The 21168-nt window shown below is 40.6% G+C and overlaps 2 protein-coding genes across 7 annotated transcripts in view; one reads left to right on the top strand and one right to left on the bottom strand.

Moving 5' to 3' along the window:
* CLDN10 (claudin 10) overlaps positions 1-7488 on the top strand; it is a 106344-nt gene extending 98856 nt beyond the window's left edge. For both annotated transcript variants that reach the window (XM_019529747.1, XM_019529746.1), the window contains exons 2-5: positions 1769-1930; positions 2102-2183; positions 6195-6302; positions 7097-7488. In XM_019529747.1, coding sequence (XP_019385292.1) covers positions 1769-1930; positions 2102-2183; positions 6195-6302; positions 7097-7223 — 479 coding nt within the window. In that variant the 3' untranslated portion in view covers positions 7224-7488. The remainder of the gene's footprint in view (positions 1-1768; positions 1931-2101; positions 2184-6194; positions 6303-7096) is intronic.
* Positions 7489-8628: 1140 nt separating this feature from the next.
* The window catches only part of DZIP1 (DAZ interacting zinc finger protein 1), an 81350-nt gene continuing 68810 nt past the window's right edge, over positions 8629-21168 (bottom strand). For all 5 annotated transcript variants that reach the window (XM_019529741.1, XM_019529744.1, XM_019529743.1 and 2 more), the window contains 4 exons: positions 20616-20821; positions 15953-16083; positions 10884-11058; positions 8629-9882 (listed from right to left, as the gene is read on the bottom strand). In XM_019529741.1, the coding sequence (XP_019385286.1) occupies positions 9800-9882; positions 10884-11058; positions 15953-16083; positions 20616-20821 (595 nt within the window). In that variant the 3' untranslated portion in view covers positions 8629-9799. The remainder of the gene's footprint in view (positions 9883-10883; positions 11059-15952; positions 16084-20615; positions 20822-21168) is intronic.

Genomic DNA, 21168 nt, shown 5'->3' with positions numbered 1-21168 from the left:
TAGCAGAATTAAACTCCTTGACATAGATGGTGACTTTGAGCCAAGTGTTCCTCTTCTGCGGCAAATAGAGAAAAATTGAATGATGGGATGTTATGGTACTCTGGCTTCTGAATCAGCTGTCTTGCTGGAAAGAGGGAAGTCTGGAGTCCACCACAGAGGGGCTGGCTCTCTCTGCAGATGTTACAGCCCCTGCAGTATTGGCAACCAGTTGTTTCACTTATCCTCAAGCTTCACAAGGTTTTAGAGAACATCTCCTCTTCCCCTTCATGAAGCAATAATTTTTTTTCCCAAAAAAAAAATGTTTCTTTTTAGGGTAGACAAAACAATATAGGTCTTGTTTTCAGAAGACCTTGTTCTATATTAATACGCATTATGTTCTGCACAACACAGGCAAACTAAACCAAATTTAATTTACATTCAAATAGCTAGAATATTTTTCCAGCTCATGGCTCTTTCCTGGTAATATTGGTGTATCAACTCTGATGGCAAGCTAAAGTGTCTCAGCTATACTGATTTTTTTCTACCATGTCCTTAGCTATGTGTATAAATATGGCTGTAGAAATCCTACGGTGTGACTGCACATATGTAAGTAATGCATCATCAGCTATAGTCATTCAATTTAATATTTTGAGCTTTAAGCAGAGAGATAACAGGAGCACTGTAAAAACAGATATGTTACAAGTTAATAGAATCCTGGTTGATGGTGCTGAAGAATAGATGGTACAGGTGCTGCGCGATGAAAATTGTTTCTCGTTTTGCTCTATTGTGGTATCCTTAATCATTAGTGTTTTAAAACATTCTGATTAATTTGTTTTCCACTGAGTATCTACTTTTTCCTCTTTGTTAGGTCTATTACTCAAAATAACTAACAGTGGGAGGGAATGGGTAAAATAGAGCATGGCGTTCCAATTGTGGTACAGCCAGAAAATGGCTCAATAGAGATCAAAGTGAAATGAATGAATAAAGTAATGGAGGCACCTTTTCATTTAACATATAACAAACAAGTCACGAAGAGTAATCTTTTATGGTAATAACTCAGCTTTAAAAGATTGCATCATTTCACTCATAAGCCTTGCTGCAGTTATCACAGGATTTTACTTTCAGAAGATGCAAAGTGCCAAGTATTCAGTATTTCTTGTTCAAGGACACTACTCTTGAGTGTCCTCAACACCTGTGCAAGAAAATTCCTTGTTGAATCACAGCCTTATGTTTACTTTTAAGCATGTGAGTACTTCTGTTCAAGTCAACAGGATATCCATGTGCTTCAATTTAGACACATATTTTCTGGTGTCCAAGATACATCAGTGTATAAGTGAAGCCACCCACCAAAAGATAAATTTGTGCCTTCATGCTCCCACACACCCACCTGAGGGAAGGATGGCAGTATCTTTCTGTCCACCCAACCACCAGCCTGGTCCTGGACTCTTCAGGTTTTTCTTCAAGATGCCTGTGTCTAATTTCAGTAATCTATTCTTTTTTTCTAAGAGCTCCTTTTTGCAAGGAAAACATGTCTTATCTACTGGAAAATATAATGTGTGTGGAATCAGGACCTTAAAGCCTAATTAAAAGTCCACTGAAATAAATAAGACTGTTTCCATTTAATCCAATAGAATCAGGAGTAACAGGGATGAAGGAGCTGATCACTTGGTATGGAGCATGGTTCTGCTTGTGGGTTACTCCTGTTCACCTTGGGTGGAATCAAAGAGCCTACAATGAAAGCTGTTAGTTAATGCTATTCTAATATCAGCATTCAATATTGTGATTACAGGTTATATACAAGCCTGCAGAGGACTCATGATAGCTGCTGTCAGTCTTGGATTCTTTGGTTCCATATTTGGACTGGTTGGGATGAAGTGTACAAAAGTCGGAGGCTCAGATCAGACTAAAGCTAAAATAGCTTGTTTAGCTGGGCTGATTTTCATACTTTCTGGTAAATATGAAACTATAACTATAAATCTGCATGTCTGAAACCTTATCAGATCTGATTCTATTTCCAGTTAAATCAATAGCACAACTCCCTCTGATTTAACTGCCAGCAGGTTCAGGCTGCAAAGTAATATACTGATGCCCATGAATAACTTGTTCATTTGATGTGTTTTAGGATTGTGCTCTATGACTGGTTGTTCCCTGTACGCAAACAGAATCACATCGGAATTCTTTGATCCTACTTTTATTGCACAGAAGTAAGTACTTTTACGCCCATTAATTTTTCAAACAAATTAGATTGTAGATTGCATAGAATACATACTGAAGTAAATTTGTAAAGGAATTGGATGCTCCAGACCAGGGCTGTCACATTTACCTGTGGCCAGATCCACAGGGCCAGTGGCTGCAACAGTGCCAAGTTCAGTAGTGGTAGCAGCAAGGGCCCAGGGGTCCAAGGTCTGGTGGTAGGGCCAATGATCATGCCCAGTAGGGTCCAGGGACTTGGAATTCTGCAGCAGGCAATGCCTTCAATTTCCAGTAGTCCAGCAGGCAGGATACAATGTCTCTGTGGGCTGTATCTGGCCTCCAGGCCAGTGTTTTACTCCCCTTCTCTGGACAAGAGACAAATATGAGGTCTGTAATTATGTTTCACTATATTATTCAAACTTAAACTACCAAGTTGTACATACTTCAGGAATTTCATGAACTAACAAAAGCAATTACTTCTGACAAAAATCTTTGCAAATTACTTATAAAGTAACTAATATTTAATCTCCATGTAAAGGCATAATGTTTTGTGTACTAAAACAACTGCAGAGGATAAATTCAATTGAGCTAAGCTGATTTTTAGGTCTACATTTGTCACTGATTCAGTTGTCATTTATTCCACCTTAGCACACCTGTCAACACACAAACCAGTTGCTCTGTACAAAAGAATAATCCAAAATAAAGTTTGAACTTCAGATTTTAATTATAGGGAACTGTACTTCAAGCAATATATTTGTTTCATGTAATGAAAGGCATAGCATGCCTCTTCCTCTGCAACAGTTTAAGTGAGGTGGCTTTGCAGACAAGCTTTTACCTACTTCTCTCTGCTGTATATTGATTATACTCTCCCAGGACAGAGAGGCGGATATAAAGCGCCTCTCGCTGAAAATTAGTAGTAAAGATAGGAAGAGCTAGCAGTAACAGTCTAGATAGAGCAGGGGTTTTTACATGTGCTCTGGGTTGGGAAGGATGCTTTAATTAGAGCAGCTCCAAGAACCACTCTAACTAAAGCTCCTGCAGCATCTTGTGTATCAGCAGCCCCACACACAAAAATGGCGGCAGGGGAGCTTAAACTAAAACTCATCGAACTGAAGCTCATTTTGAAGCACAGGGACACTGATACACGAGATGTGGAGGCTCACTGGAGTGCACTAATAAGCATGCTTTAGCAGACTTGATTAATCAAGCCTGCTCCAACATGCTGTAATAGTGCATCGGAGCAGGTTTCAGGATTAATCTTATGCTGAGTTGTATGTTCTGCTGTGATAGATTTGCATTACCAAATAAACTCCAGAGGACAGTAAAAGCCTGCCCCTTATATATGTCAACTAACTGGAACAAGATGGTGCAACTATCATCTTGCAGGCAAGACTGATTAAACTATTCCTAAGGCATATCTAGTACAAGAGTACCTAAGCTAGTCAATCTTTCTCTGTCTACAATAATGATGTTTCCAAAACTTGTACTGGCATCTTATTCTACTGAATGACTACTGCTAATAAAGATTTTTCTGATGGATTCACTATCTGTTCCTCAATACAGTAAGCTGTATTCACTTGGCTCTTCTTATTGACTAAAGAGAATAATTGATCTAATTCTTTGTATAACTTCTTTTTCCATATTTGTAGGGAACTGTCTGTCTGTCCTCAGCCGCCTTTGCTCTAAACAAATCATGAACTGTTCTCTGAGCCTTTCCTCACCTGTCTTGCCAGCCTCTGAACTTACTTGGCAGGGGAGATACCATGATCAACAGTTTTTCCTAGGGTGAGGTCTGTCCATTGCACTCAGGGCAGGTTGACTTCTGTGAGTTTCTCAAATGCAGGAAACTGCGTTTGTGCTTTCCCTTAGCTTGCTCTTTCAGCCTTCTGGCTAGGAGCCAGCATGACTAGGGGGCATCTGAACGCCAATGTGGGGCCTGCACACAGGATGCCTGCCATGGATTTGAGGAGTATCTGAAATCCCAGACTGATGGGTCTGGGAGGAAGGAGACTTGCCCAGTGGTAGAACCACATGCAGACGTGAACAGTTGAGCTCAGCTCAGTCGATTTGGAATCAGAACTAATATAGCATTAAGCCAAAAAAAATGTACTATATTTAAATAGGTACAACAATGCTGCTTAAAAGTCTGTTTATGGAGTACCTATGTTGAAACTTGCTGTGGTTTTAAAAAGGGGTAAAATACATACATTCTGGGCGAATCCATTCTATGGGTAGTATATGCAAATTACTACCACTCTGTTTGTTTCAAGGTCAGTGTTTCAAATTTGCCTCTCTCTTCCAAGTACTCCAATTCTGAGAAAGCAGGTCTTGACAATAAGAGGAGAGAGGGAAAGTGCTGCAAGGGGAAAAAGCTCACAGGAGGCAGAGGGCAAGGGAGCTACCTGTCCCCCTCCCTCCCCCCCCCCATTTATTTTCTCTGTTGCAGCACAGGGAGGGGGACAAATTCAAGGCAAACCTCCAATAATTAGGTTCTATACCTGGAAAATAATAACAAATTTATAATTTTTCCATTTTTAGAATCTCGTTTCAGTAAATATGGTATCTACTTCTTTTGGCATTTATCCTGTGCAAACACTTCTAGATGGTTTTTGGTTCACTGTGCATAATTTATACTCATTGAGTCAAGCAGTGCCTTTTTTTTTATTCTAATCCTTTATTAGGGGGTGTGGTGGTAGAGCAGGTAAGTATGGGCCATGCCCTGCTCTGGACTCATATCAAAGGCCATCCCCAGTTTACACAGCTATAGCGCCTAGTCATTCAAGTTACAAAGGCGGCCACTTGTGGTGTTAGCCACATCATTCTCTACTTGCTTCAGAAACTGGTGTGCTTTAATCCCACTAACCCCATAGGCCGTTAGGTACAGGTGGACCTTTGACTTGACATTTGTAATCATTTTAACATTTTTCACTGACCTTGCAGATTTTTAGCAAGCATCATTATTACATTGCGTTGAACAGACTCCCACTGAAATCAATAGAAACACTGTCACTTCAGTAGGAGCTGAGTCTGGGCATGGACAGATAGCTGCTTCCCTTTTGAAATCTTTTTTTTGAAATGGCTCCAAATGTACAAGTATCAATATCCTAAGGCTTTTTTAGAGCAGGTTTCTAAGGATCCTAGATCCTATTTCATGCAACTACTCTTAATAATAAAAATGGAAGGAGAGAAGAAAATTGTTTTTAAAGAAACATTTCAATGTGGGGGTTGGGCTGGGAGCAGGGGAGGCTCAGCTGTGTGAGGTGGGCAGCGACGGCACTGGAAGGGGTGGCTATGGGGGGGCTACAGGGAATTCTGGGGTGGCTATAGCCCCCCAAGGCTTCCCTGGCACCACCACTGCTGGGGGCACTCTGGTGTACTGCCTTTTCCTTGGGACCCTTGTGCTGGCCACGCGTCCCCTTCTCAGCCCACAGTGTGGGCTCCTAAGAGAAACATTTCAGGTTTTTTTCCAAGAGCTAGCAAAGTATGTAATGGGCTTAATAGAAAGATAATGGCATTTGGGAAAAAATACACTTTGGGTTAGTCATATTCATCACTATTTCAGGTCTAACTGCTTATGGCACTCTCCTGGGAGGGGAGAAACCAAGGTTATGAACCCTGCTGCAAGGCATCTTGCTGTAGTTTTTCCATGTCTTTGGAGCAGGGACTGGAACCCAGTAATCTCTAGGCTCTCTCTTCCTCTCTTTGGCACAATTAATCTTAAATATATTTTGCACTGCAATGAAACAACTTCAACAGGCATAATAGAGAGCGTGCCTCCCCACCAACTCATTTTGGCTTGCAAAAAGAAAACCATAGGTTTGAAAATGCTCAAGCCTGCAAACAGAGACAGCATTTGTGGGTTTATTACTGTTGGTTTTGCGATGATGTACATATCACGTCTAAAATTATTTAGCAAAATGTGAAATTCTTTAGTTGGTCTCAGTGCATCAGGAAGAACATTACAACCAATCTGCAAGCTAAATGATAAGTCCAGTAAATGCATATTTATCATTTTCCCACAGGTATGAGTTAGGAGCAGCTTTGTTCATTGGATGGGCTGGATCATCACTTTGTATAATTGGTGGCAGTATATTCTGCTTCTCAATAGCTGAAAACAACAGAACCCCAAGGTACAGAACAAAAGGTTGCACTAATTTTGCCCAAAAAACCCCCACTACTGGCAAACGGGCAAATTGTTAATGCATAGAGAGGTAAATTTAAATTACATAGGTGAAGTTTAGTTACTCTCCAAAAGAAGTATGAAACTAGGCAAAAAAACAGCATGAAGGAAAGAGAATTGGGATTTAAAGTTAACAAGTTTTTTTAAAGTGCCTGTACTATTGTTAAAGAAAGCCATTGTTTTCTATTACTTGTACTGTATTTACCAGAATCCAAGACTATGTCACATTTCAGACACCCTCTTCAGTAATTAGATTCTATACATGGAAAATTAAGTTATATTTTCTAGGTATAGAATCTAATTAGTGGAAGATCATCTAAATTTGTCCTCAGCTGCAGCAGGGTCAGCTTGCATTTTGCTCCCCTGCTGCTTGCCTCCCCTCTGCCCCCCCAGTGCCTGTTTCCTTTCCCCTCTGGCAGTTACCCCCCACTCTGCGTCCCTGCTGCCTGTCTCCTCGACTCAGTTCCCAACCCTTGCTGCTGCCTGAACCCTCACTCAGGCTGCTGTCCCATCCCTGACTAGATCCCCCATGGATGCTACAGTCCCATCCCCGGATACACTGCTGCCGCATCCCAACCTGTTCCCTATGCCCTGGCCCACATTTTTGATGGACAGCAGCTCGGGGGATAAGGCAACAGTGAATAGGGAGGGGGCAGGGCACCAGCACAGGTGAGGGGATGTGGCAGCAGCACACACTGCTTCATATTTTTATGTATGAGTTGTAAATGCATAGTTCTCTTTCAGGATGGGGTACACATACAAAGGAGCCACATCTGTGATTTCCTCTCGGACAAAGGCCCACAGTAGTACAGCAGACTTTAAACTGCACAAAGACTCTCCACGGCACTTTGATAAAAGTGCTTATGTTTAACTGTACTATCCTAAGAACCAGAGCCAATTTTTAAATCAGTTTGTATAGTTTATTTACAGAGTGATTTCCAGAAGAGTATTGAAGCAATCGCCACCAGAACAATGAATTTTTAAAATATTAACTCGCAAGATTTTACATGTTGATATCAATTTTCTTATACAGTGTTTTAAGAATTATATTGGTGGTGTATATATAAAATTAATAGCTGTAAATCACTTGCTGATGTAGCCTTGTATAAAAAAAATAAATAAGATATTTACAGATAGTGTATGTCAGATTCTTTGTATGGTATCAGGTATGTAATCTCCAATTCATTGGAGTAGCAGCATAGAAATGAATTCTGAAACAGGTCAAGTACTGGACAAAGCAATCAGGTTTTGTGCATTTGTGCAGCTTCAGAACTACTAACTTACCTTGCAACTCCAATGAAGGTTAAGAGGTGCTGAGTGGGCTTTGTACTGCTGACAATCTGGTCTTAATTTTTGAGCTAAGATACCATGGAGCAAAGGGCTAAGGTGTAAAAGAAAGAAGAAGATAATGAATCCCATACCATTGGAACAGGCTGGGGAGGGGTTTGGGTACAGCAAGCTAGGGGAACTAGGGACGGGCTAGGGAACCTAGATCAACCAGATCTGGTCAGGCTAATTGCGTCAGGCACAGACTATGGGAGAATAGTGCGTTGGGAGTGTGAGGAGAAAATGGGTCAGGGTAGGAAGAGCAGAGTAAGAGCACATAAAGTTCTCTCACCTAAAGATATTATGTGAAGGACAACACAATAGTTTTGAATAGGTTCCTCCTTTCTGCCTCTAACCCACTTAAGCTCCCATTTATAGCCTTCTCCTAGTTTTCCTCCAGCCTACTCTTTCATACTTACCCTCTCTACAACATGGTTGCCCTTTTTCTCTTCACCCCAAACTGGCAAATCACTTATTCTGGCAATTGTTCAATCCTGTTCCAGATAGGCTGGGTGCCATCAGACATGTGACACCCCAAACAGGAGAAGCCATTGTAGGAAATAAAAACTAGCCACTTGCTGCAGTCTTGCTGTTTGCATAAATTTCCAGAAAGGCTACAAGAATGCTTGAAAGGATTGCCAAATGCGTGGATGTCACACGGATTACAATATAAATAATAATCCAGATTTATTTAGAGTCTATGAATAACCACAGAATGTGTTTTGGTCTGAGACATTATAATGGATTAGTTTCTGGTCAGAATCAAAGCCAAATCCTTCTTGAAGTTTGGACAGGCAGCCCTCAGTTTCACTGAAGTAGCATGCAATGTTGGCTCAATTTATCCACGTTCTTGGCTTAGTATATCCTCTACTCATTATTGAGTTAGCAAAGGAAAAGAAAGGCAAATACAATATTGCAGTTAAATAAAAGATAAGCTTTTTACAACAGTAATGATCACAAAAGTTTTTCTTTTAATTTAGTGCTTTTCTCTATTTAAGTTATAAACAGTTGTCTTTATTAAATGAAGGCAGCTAATAACAGTAAATTGGTATAACTGCAAGAGCAAATATTTACTGAATACAATACAAAAACAAAGAAGTGTTCCATGCCACACATACCATTCTTGCTCTAGTTTGAGTTGGCCTGTTATATTTTTGCAAATTTTGTTTTACTGTGAATATACATTAAAAACCTATTCTAACAACTAAAGCAGAAACACCTTCCCAATACTGAGTTTTAAGGCATACTCTAGAAACAACTCTAAACTATGTCATTTTTCAGCTTTTGATGCTCACTGGAAACCATGTTGGAAAATGTTAACATTTTAATTTTAAGAAAAACTTTATTTAAAATACTTACATTTAAATATAAAACTTGGGACAAAATACAAAAAATACATTTTAGAAATGTTTTAAAATACTGATCTAGTAACACTACAATAAACTCTGCCTATTGGCTAATACTTCTGGGCTTCTTTAACAGCTGGTCTTAAAAGCAAACATTAGAAGTGAATGCTTGGCCCAGGAAATTCTGCACAGGAGTCAACAGGATCAAGAATTTCTCCCAAGTTTCTAAACTGTGAGGACTAGTCACATATATTTAAACATCCTTCCATACAATTCAAGGTTAAACACCAGCAGATTCTCGTAAACAAATCTTCCTGGCTGTTAATGTACAATACAAAGAAAACCCAGGAGTCAGAATCCTTTAGACCAGGACTGTCCAACTGCGAGGGGTCCCTAGACCCAGCCAGCACTTCCCCTATTACCCTGGTTGCTGCTGCTATTCCCCCTCCATATGTCAGCTTTGGTTCCTGCCCCATAGGACAAGGTGGGGCGGTACAGTCCGAAGTGCTGGGAGTGCTCTGGTGCAGTGCAGCAAGGGAGCTGAGGGAGCTGCCTGCCTGTGTGGTTCATTGGTGTCTATGTGGGGGAGTGGTTCAGCAGCAGGTGGGAGGTGCTACCCAGGGGCCTGTGGCTCACACTAGTGTCGTCCCTGGCTCAGGTGGCCCCAACCAGTGTGGCCTGCAACTACTTAGAAGTTGGACAGTCCTGCTTAAGACAAGACGTTTAACCCGAATTGAATCAGTAACAGAATCTCCTCCCATTTAGAATGCAATAGTTACAGATCTGAAGAATTGCTCCAGTCGGTTACAGTGACTAAACTGCTTTTTAATGTGCTTGTTGTATCAGCATCATGAAATCCTGTTAATAAAGAAAGAAGAAAACAACATCATACCAAAACAACTTTCAATCCTATTTTTGAGAGGTTATTTTCCTGGCAATTGATTGTACACAATGAAATCTTGGCTCAAGAAAAATCAATAACAAAATCCCTACTGATTTCAACGGGGCTAGGGTTCCCCTACACCAGGGAAATTATAGCATCTATAAAAGAATTTTGCCTTTGTCATTACAATGAGGCACTGATACTAGCGCATAAGTCCTCCCAGAACCTGCAGGACATGTCCACACTACCTCAGGAGGATACTAGAGAACTAAATGAAGCATGCTGCCATACCCATCTGCAAACACCGTGCCCACAAATGGATTGAAATGCACCCAGCACTGCAGTAGGGCAGCCATATTATACCCATTTCAGGGAATAGTGTACATGGAGCAAGCATGGCATGCTTCACTTTGGAGCTCTCCAACGCGGTCTTGAGGTAGTACAGATATGCCCAAAGTATCTCTTCTATGCAGAAAAATGAAACCACTGTAAAGGACAGTATCTTGAAACTTCAGAACTAAAAGCAATTGTGTATGTCCCTCACAAGAAAGATGGGACTGTTTCCTTTCTAACTGTATAAACAGTTCTAGATGAGCCTAATAGTCATCAGATAGAAATTTTAAACATCAGCAGGTCAAAGGATGAATATTATTCTCATATTAACATGATTCTGGTTTCTGGAGCTCAAGCAATTTAAAAACAACATTCTCAGCGGGAATCAAAGAATATTTTCCTGGCAAGTTACTTAAAAAAATGGTTGGATGTAGCTTTGGGAAACGTAGATACATTTAGCATCTGTTCTTATAAAGTTAAACCACCTTAATTTTTAAAAAATATTTGACTTTTCTTTCTAATTAGATGCTGTGATAATAACATCTTACATTACACTGAAGTTCTCCTTTAATTACATCATCAACTATTTACACCTGATTTTTCCCTCAAATGCTGTAAAGGTTTGAATAGTGTTCCATGTTACCTTCCTCCTTTATCATATTCGCCTTAGGAGCACCCCAGGCCTGAACCATTGATATAGTACTGGGTCCATTACTTTTTTGAATTGCAGTTCCCTTCTGACCTCTTTCATCTTTTGCCAATAAACTTTCTTCTTCCACAGAAGATATATCCCAGTCATCATCATCAACTTCTGTGAACTGATAAAAAAAGTAGTTTTTCTTTTAAAAAGGAAAACTATTTTCTGACTTCAACTTACAAAGGTAGATTCTTTTGAAAATCTATTTACAAGACATACAGGAGAAGACTAGAAATGTTTGGAAGTGAAATATTTAAAAAAGTAAGATACTCTGGTGTACATCGTATGAAGGCTATGTGGTGCTATGGCATATCACCTTACTTTTATGCTTCATTTGTTAAAAAACTACCTACGTGCTTTTAACCTTTGCACACACTGAATGCAATAAATTACTTTAGTGCCAGATTCTTACTCTTAAAAAGCCCCACAAAGTGACAGGAACTGCAGAAGTTAGAGCCAGACATTTAGCTGGTAGAAATCAGTGCAGTTCCACTGAACAGCGCAGTTCCCCTACATTGGTTTACACCAGCTGAGGACCTGACCCAGTGATCACACTATGATGTTTATGTAGCTACACTGCATGCTATGTGTGTGTTATAGTGTACCTTGCCTAACAAGGTATCTGCAGCCCTTGACTGGTGTTTCTACGCATTACAGTATTATAAAGGATTTGATTACATATTAGTTTATTACCAGTTTAAGAAAAAATGAATATAGGCCATGACATTCAGGGTGTCTGTACATAAGTGTCAAACAAGCTTTAGTTCAAGTGCCCCCACCACTATTTTGAAGTGCATGGACACTGATACATGAGAAACTGAGAGGCACTTTAATTAGAGCTGCTCTTGGAGCCACTCTAATTAAAATGCTGCTTACACCACCCCCAGAGCACGTGTAAAAGTGCCCTCAGTTTCTAATGAGAGAGTCGCTTCTCTCTCAGGAGAACGAGTGTAAAAGCGTTCAGGATTTTTTTCCCAGAGCAAAAATAGCAGTTCCAGGAGCAAAATAACCTGGGAATAACCTGGTTTAAAACACTTCTGGGAGAGATCATGTTCCCTTCATGATTCCATACTGTGCTACAGGGAGAGACAGATGGACCCTGAGCAGTTTGGGTTAGTCCATCAAGGCTGTCCTGTGCACTGAAGCCATCTGTCATCTGTCACCAGGCAGACTGAGGGAGCCTACAGAACACAGTGAGATCTGTGTACACTGAGATTTGTGTACAGAGACCTGGCTGAGCAGCATCAGCACTGCACTGCAAGCTCTCTGCTCTTCAGGGTCTCAGCAGTGAAATGTCTATTCAAGAGTCTATTCAGGGTAAGTTTTCTAACAGGAGACTCAAACCAGGAGAATTTTCCCAGGTCCTTTGAATATGTGTACACAGCTTAACACACAACAGGCCATATAGGTTCTCTGGCAAAAACATTTTTTCTTTCCTTGACTTCTTGTATTTTCAACTATGCAATTTTAATATCGCACGAACCATTTTTAATATGTAAGGTTCCTTGAATGAAGGGGGAAAATAAAAGAAGAGATAAAAAGGAATGTTGAGAAAATGAAAAAAAAGAATAGAAAATATTTGGAACAAAATGATCATAAAAGCTTTCTGTATCTAATTATTTAAATGGAACCCAACCTTATAGTAACTGTTGTCAGCACTGGCCATTTTCAGGAGGACTGGGCCGAGCTGCAGGACAGTGACATGAACTATGGCCCACAAAACTGTTTTTGTGGGAGGTTTAGCTGAATGTGCAAAGCCATTACTCTGCACAACTAAACAGTGGAATCTGGGAGTGTCTACATGAGATGCTTTACTCAAGATTAGAGCTAATTACTATGTAGTAAGGGTCACTGTCTACACATGCAGATGCTTACTGCACAGTAATTGGCTCTAATTACAAATGAATTTGCTACCTGTAAATACATGGAGCAAATTTACTCATTATTACTTACTGTGCCATATGGGATGTGTAGATGGCTGATCAGGAACAAACTTGATCCCGGACAGCTGGGCAGCCTGGGGCAGCAAACTGGAAACCAGAGCCTGGATGGGGACCATGCCCCGGCATCAGGGAGCTCCCACCCAACCACTATCAGAGCAGGGACTGGGCAGATTGTTCCATCCGCAGCTCCATAATTACAGAGCGGGGGCTGAGAACAGGCTCCCTAGCCCCAACCCCACAGTCACAGATTGGGGGCTGGGAACTGTCCTGGTCAGGGACAAGCCCCAGCTTTGTGCCCTGACTGGGCAATCAAGATACAAGGTTTGGAAAGTGCTGCAGGGGAGGGGCAGGTCTCAGTCCCCTGCCTCGATCCACCAATGGGGCAGCTAGCAGCAAGCCCCCAGCTGGGCAGGGAATCCTGGAGCTCCTGCACCCCTGCTTGGGTAGATGCCTGCCATAGGTGTATTTACTGTAGAGTAATTTACTCTAGAGTAAACCCACCCTAGAGTAAATGCATGTGTAGATGTGTCCTCTGTCATTTAATGAAAGACCTGGCAGGAGACAAAACCTGCCCGAAAGTCTTGAAATAAGTAATCCATAATATAGCACATTGCAATTCCATGAGAATGTTAGTATAAATAATGGGCAATATAACACAATGTGTCAGATGTAACGTATGCTATAGTATGTACACCTTTGTTAAGCTTCTCTTATAAGTTCTAAAAGCAAAAGCAGATTTGCAGAGAATACCATAAATTAAAGAAAGAAAAAAAGAATATTAATAGGAAGAAATCCTCCCTTCAGTTCCACACAGAAATACATTTTGACTACCTGACACCTTGCACGACCAGGGAAATATTGCTTGAGTCTTGTTTCTAGAGTCTCAACAAGACTAAGACTTTCTGAACTAACGTTGTTAGGGAAAAGCAGGTATAAATATTGCAAACTGTTGAAACATTTGGATCCAAAAAAGTCTACTGCCAGTACACAAGCCCTCCTCCTCTTCTTTCTTGAATTTCCCCAGTAAAAGTGAGTAAGCATATGTATTCTGCTATAACTGGCAGCACAATACACACTTACCCCAGTGCCTAGTTTATCATTTAGGTGTGATCAATAAAAAAAAAAAGGGCTGTACACCTGTCTCTTGTCTTGTTTATCAGTAACAACCTGATAAGAACTCCTAATTCCAAAGCATTAAAAAGACAGCAAAACAAAACATTACAAGAACTATATGGACAACATGAATTCAATTTTTTTCTTGCTCAAAGCATCTGGTAGGAGTATTTTTTAATTTGCATGTTGGATTTGCATAATGAGCTCATCCGAACACAATGCAGTCCATTATCATCATATTTCTTGTGCCAGGCAGTCTCATATGTAGGAACATCTAAAAAAACCTTCCTTCTCTCTCAATTTCTTAGCAATTTTGTGGTTCAATTATCTGTTACTGGAGAGCATTACCTGCATACAGAGAAAGAGTTTCTCACACTAGCTAGAGAGAACTTTATTATCATAACTGAGACATAGAATTTAGTTCCTTACAGAGGTCAGTGACTTTTGCTAGGAGGCAGAGTCAGCAGCTACTGGACAATATGTGCATCAGTGATAAAAATCCACAAGTATGCATACGCAGCATGTCTCTTCTAAAGTGCAGAGATTGATGGAACTGCCATACATTGCAACATTCATACATTTTTAAAGTTCATATCTTTGTTAACTGAAAACCAATATTTGTCAGGAAGTGACAGATTTGCTCGCTGTGCTGTATTATTAACATTCCATGTTTCAATGTTTTGCAATTTTCAGTTATCCATGTAAGCAAGGTGTGGCAATAATGGGAGAGGTATATTTCTATATATTAAAAATAATGGCCAGGGGATTTTCCTCAAATATCCAAAATAACAATTATATATTACAGTGTTACAAAATTAACAATGAAATAGAACTTTGCAGAGAAAAATGCTGACCCTAAGCAAAATTCTTAATACAATTAAGATGAAATATAAAGAGAGGACAATGATCAAAGCTCTTACACAATATTAACTAAAGGATTCACTACCGAACAAAAGCTGTAACACATTAGCACAGCTGAACTCACAGTAGTTAGGAAGCTATAGGCAAAGGGAGATATAAAAGTAGTTCAAGCCAACATTGTTTTTCTACAATAATTCCTGAAAAATATGACACAAGTAGATTACATGATAACGTAAGAGTATAAAAAGCATGGTCACACCTTACTGGTTCAGAGAGGCATGAGATTTTACAGGTAACAACCTCCTTTGTCAGATTCTATTGGATTACAGGTTGTTGCCTCTCAACCAGCTGGTGTCAAAGCTGCCATCCTGCCCTATCTCCTGCCTGACTTCAGACGAACCTGGCTAGCAACCTCCTTGTAAGTTTTATAGCACACACTTGGCATGACCTTTGTCATTCCTAATCAGTGCAGCCTTCTCCAAATTGTGTTGGTAAACGGCAGTTTCAGAGGAGCCTTAATGGAGTTTGGCATACAATCAAATGTTAGGGTCACTTTGGTGGCTAAATCCCACGGGCACCTTAAAACCTTCAGCCAAAATGCAACTTTACTAGCTGTGCACACGTAAACATATGTATGTAAACTTTCACATATATATGGGAAGACAGAATATGGGATGGTTTGGTATAATGCTGTTTGGACAGCCAGGATACAAAAAAGCCCAAAGTGAGTTAAGCAGCTCATCCCAAATTCACAGCCTTCATACCACTTCTGTGCACATTCCCTTTATGTAAAATATACTACAGAAAAATATTTTTAAAAAATTTGAAGTATGTGTTCTGGGGACTATTGAGCTAGATCTGATTTGCTTCCAGCTCCCTAATATGGTGTCCCATTGTACAAAGAAACAAAAAATTATAAATGTATACCAAATTTATTTTCTATACATAGCTTGTGGCCATTTTTTGGTTTATTATAAATTCTCCATTGTTTCTAAACTATTCTCAGCTTGGAATACAAACCATTACAGCAAAAATAACCAAAACATAGCTAGCGTAGATATGTTTAATTAAACTTCATACAACAAAAACAACAAATACCTTCAGTTCTTGTATGTCATCTTTTTTAACAAATGCTTCTGCAACATTAAGCCCTCCAGGTGGTTTATTTTTATTTCCATGGTTAGAAAGAGTCTTTTCAACTTGTTCAGTCAGTTTTTGGATAATTGCACCTGTAAGATCATTATAAAAAGTAGACATGCTGTTCATTTCAGAGCAAGGTATAAAAAAATTTCTCTTATGACATTAATAATTAATAAAAATGAAATAATTAAAATGTAAGTGTACTTTTTATTAGTTATGTTTTCCTTTTTAATTTTATACATACTTAAAAAAACTAGTATTTCTATTCAGAAGGGTAATTAAAGTGAAGTTCCACATATGTTGTTTCAAAATATATAAAACACACCGTTTCAAAATATTTTTGTTTTTGCCTGCTGGCCTGCAACTTCAAGATGGGTCATGTAAGTCAAAACAATTCCATCCTATTTGTATAAGTAAATCAGTATAGTAGATTAACAAATCAGAATCAGTAAAACACTAATCAGAATTAGTGAAAATAGTATATGATACATTATATGTTCAGTGATTTTTCTGTGATCTTGTTCTGTTCTATGAGATTGCACAAATGTAGGTAATTGCTCCTGTAATTTAGGGTGACTATACATAAGCAGTGAGGCTGCTCGGATGTGCTGTAATTACAGATTAATCGGGTCTGTTGGAGCGTGGTAATTACCGCACTCCAGCATCTCATGTATCAGCATCCCTGCACTTCAAAATGGCAGTGGGGGCACTTTATCTAAGGCTCATTTAATGAGTCCAGAGTGCCCAGAGCTAATCCAACGAGCTTTAGATAAAGTGCCTCCATCGCCATTTTGAAGCATGGGGACGCTGATACATGATAAACTCTGCACACTTTAATTAGAGCAACACTTGGAGCCACTCTAATTAAAGTGCACCCCCAACCCCCAGAGCACGTGTATAAATGCCCTAAATGATTTGGTTTTTAAGTAAATATAGCAAACAACATGGAGATGCTCAAGAGGAGATTAGACAGGCATCTGGCTGGGGTTACCTAACCCCAGCGCTCTTTCTTGCCTGGAGCAGGGGGTTGGACCCGATGATCAAAGGAGCAATCCTGGATGCACAAGCAAAGTCTATTCCGTCTTGGAGGAAAGGCAGCAAAAGGGCACAGCAGCCCCCCTACCCCAGCTCTCCAGGGAACTAGTGGACCTCTTATGTCTAAAAAGAAAGACCTACAAAGGATTGAGGACTGGATCCACCTCCAAGGAGGAATATATTGCACTGGTCCAGACCTGCAAGGAGCGAACCAGAAAAGCCAAGACTGCGACGGAACTCCAACGGGCTACAAGTATCAAGGACAACAAAAAGTCCTTTTTCAGACATATGGGGAGCCGGAGGAAAAGCAAGGCCAACATTGGACCCCTGCTAAACCAGATGGGACAACTGACAACCGACATCCAAGAAAAAGCCAACTTACTAAATGAGTACTTTGCATCGGTCTTTCACCAGTCCCATGGGATGACCCTGCCCATTACAGGACAGTGAGGCCCGGGTAAGGGAGATTCCTTACCCTCCATCAATGCTTACCTCATGAAGGAACACCTCGACAGGCTGGATTCCTTCAAGTCAGCTGGCCCTGACAGTTTACACCCCAGGGTACTCAAGGAGCTGGCCAGCATCTCTGGCACAGATCTTCGAGAGCTCCTGGCACTTTGGTGAAGTGCCTGAAGATTGGAAGAAGGACAATGTGGTGCCTATCTTCAAGAAGGGGAGGAAAGTGCATCCAGCAAACTATAGGCCCATCAGCCTGACCTCTATCCTGGGGAAGGTCTTGGAAAAGATTATCAAAGAGGCCATTCTTAATAGACTGGCCAACGGCAACATCCTGAGGGATAGCCAGCATGGGTTTGTTGCGGGTAGGTCTTGCTTGACCAATCTCATTTCCTTTTACGACCAGGTGACCCATCACCTGGACAAGGGGGAAGAGATTGATGTCATATATCTTGACTTCAAAAAAGCCTTTGATCTGGTATCTCATGATCACTTCTTGGCAAAACTGGCCAAATGTGGCCTCGGGTCCACCATGATCCGCTGGCTGGGGAATTTGTTCCATGGTTGGACCCAGAGGGTGATGGCTGATGGATGTCAATCGTTGTGGTGTTCTGTGACCAGTGGGTTCCCACAAGGCTCTGTCCTTGGACATATACTACTCAACATCTTCATTAATGATATGGACACTGGTGTCAGAAGTGGACTGACCAAATTCACCGGCGACACCAAACTCTGGGGAAAAGCTTCCACACCTGAGGACAGGAGGGCAAGCCAAGCTGACCGTGACAGGCTCACGAAATGGGTGGATGAGAACTTGATGGTGTTTAATATTGAAAAATGCAAGGTTCTCCATCTTGGGAGCAAAAACCTGCAGCATGCTTATAGGCTTGGCAGTGCTACGCTGGCTACCACTACGGATGAAAAGGACTTGGGGGTCATAGATTCACAGATGTAGGGTTGGAAGGGACCTTGCAGTTCTTCTAGTCTGACCCCCTGCCTTTGGCAGAAGAGAAAACTGGGCTCAAATGACCCTAGCTAGGTAATCATCAAGCCTCCTCCTAAAGACCCCCAAGCTAGGAGCCAGCACTACTTCCATTGGAAGTTGGTTCCAGATCCTAGCCACCCTGACTGTGAAGTAGTGCTCGGCAGTGCTATGCTGGCTAGCACTATGGGCGAAAGGGACTTGGGGTCATGACAAGATGAACATGAGCCTTTAATGTGGTGCTGCAGCTAGTAAAGCAAGCAAAATGTTGGCACATATCCATAGATGCTTCTCGAGCAAATCCCAGGATATCATTCTCCCATTGTACTTGGCCTTGGTGAGGCTGCAGGTGGAGTACTGCATCCAGTTTTGGGCTGCACAATTCAAAAAGGATGTGGAAAAGCTTGAGAGGGTGCAAAGGAGAGCCACGCATGATCAGAGGTCAGGAAAACAGACCTTACAAAGAGAGGCTGAGAGCCATGGGACTCTTCAGCCTGGAAAAGCGCAGGCTCAGGGGTGATCTGGTGACCACCTATAAGTTTATCAGGGGTGTTCTCCAGGATCTGGGGGAACGTCTATTCACCAGAACACCCCAAGGGATGACAAGGTCAAACAGTCACAAATTCCTCCATGACTGTTTCAGGCTGGACATAAGGAAGAACTTCTTTACAGTCCGAGCCTCCAAGGTCTGGAATAGACTGCCGCCGGAGGTGGTTCAAGCACCTACTCTGAACGCCTTTACGACACATTTGGATGTTTATCTTGCTGGAATCCTATGATCCCTGCTGACTTCCTGCCCCTGGGGCAGAGGGCTGGACTCGATCTTCTGAGGTCCCTTCCAGCCCTAATGAAATCTATGAAATCTATGAAATCTTCCAACTCTAGAAATCTATGAAATCTTTGAAATACTGCAGATGCAAAAGTAGTATCAGAGGTCAGTTCTATTCTTTGTAGCTGACCTTAGAGAAAAACTAAAATAAAAACTGAGTGAAAACATGTTTTTGTCACTATGACTGTGAAGAATAAATGTAGCAAAGTTTGGTTACTAAGCCAAACTTTCTGGACAGAATCATTCATTTATGTTTTGACTGTAGGATACAGATCATAGTCCAAATGTGGAAAAGAGTAAATTTAATTTTATCCTTGACCCTGTAAACACTTGTTCATAAAGTTAGGAATTTGTATTAGTAGAACTGTTTTTCATTTATGTTGTCAAGCACCTTACAATATGGTTGAAACTTTAAAAATATCTGAATATTAAAAGGGAAAATCTTCATGAGAATGTTCCCATATTTTCCCACCACCTCTATATTTAGGTAGCTGCAGAGCTTAAACTAGAGCCTAAGACATTCTGAACTACTTGAAGCAGCAATTCTGGTTCAGCTGAGTGTACTTCTATGTGCCTGCCATTTTTGACAATAAGGGTATTTCGGTGCCTAAATAAGAACCTAACTTCAAACATGTATTTCTGAAAATTATAAACCAATTGCCAAAATGCAAAACCCCCATCAACAACCAATCATGTAACTCAGTAAACTTTATTCATTCATTGTTGTACTTGTTGGTTTGTCTCCCCAGTTCTTTGTTCATTTCAAAATGGCGTCTCTCCAAGGCAGAGATTATCTCTATCTGAGAATAAGATTGTACAAAACAACAGGTAGTGTCAAACGCAATGATTCTCAACCAAGACGCTATGGCATCCTGGTGTGTCATGAGCTCCTTTTAAGCATGCTACGGGGTGCTGCTCAATACTAGCACTGTTAGGTATGCAAGCACCTATACATGACTTACAATGTAAGCCCAGAGACTATGAATGGGAACGCATACCTGTCAAAAACATTCAGACCTGGTGTGGTCTGAGTCCTTTGCAACAAAACAATTGATCTATAATTTTCTGTAGCCAAAAAATGAATGAAGGCTAAGAGCTGGTATTTACTACAGGTTACCTTGAGTCTAACGAGGCGGCTTTGAATCTGAAAAGGTTGAGAACCACTGGTTTAATGTGATCTGGGGCATGTCTCTACCACAAAGTTCAGCTTTGAAGCATTTTTAACACATTGATGTTATCATCTATGAGGGCTTTTTTTTAAAATTAAAACGTTATCCAAGAATATTACTTGTATACACAAAAATAATGAAAATAAAAACCTTTGGAGGGTTTAAAAGGAGTTTCAATCTCCTCCTCCTCCTCCTTTTCACTGTCTTCTGTCCAGTCTATAGCACTTTTGTCTGTGGTCATGCCACAATTAGTTACACTGTTGCTGGACGGCTTTGTTTGTAAAAGTTCTGGTGATATGTAAGACTGCTTAATATCATCATCATCCACTTCATCCTCTGAACTGAATGGAGGTGTTCTAAAACAACAAAAAAAAACAACAGATGGGTTATTTAAGAACTTTGAAATCTTGAGCTTTCTGGGTTTTCCCTAGGAAATGTATGTATGTTTTTTATTTGAAAATAATGGTGTATCATATCACCTAAAAATGCACAAACAATATATTAAACAAACTTCAAGTAACTAATAAACTGATATCTCAAATGAACTCTCTTTTGAAGGAGGGGAGCCAGGTGTCCAAGGAGAGTGGTCACTCCTTAAGGAGACAATCCTCCAAGCCCAAAGGAAAGTAATCCCAACGAGGATCAAAGGGAGCAGGAGAGCACACAAGCCCCCATGGCTCACCAAAAGCATCCGGGAATGTCT

This window comes from Crocodylus porosus, unplaced genomic scaffold (genome assembly GCF_001723895.1).
Source record: "Crocodylus porosus isolate Cpor-Errol unplaced genomic scaffold, CroPor_comp1, whole genome shotgun sequence".
NCBI classification, from domain to species: Eukaryota; Metazoa; Chordata; order Crocodylia; family Crocodylidae; genus Crocodylus; species Crocodylus porosus.
The sequence above is the reverse complement of the archived record's forward strand: the minus strand, read 5'-3'. Positions and strand labels throughout refer to the sequence as shown.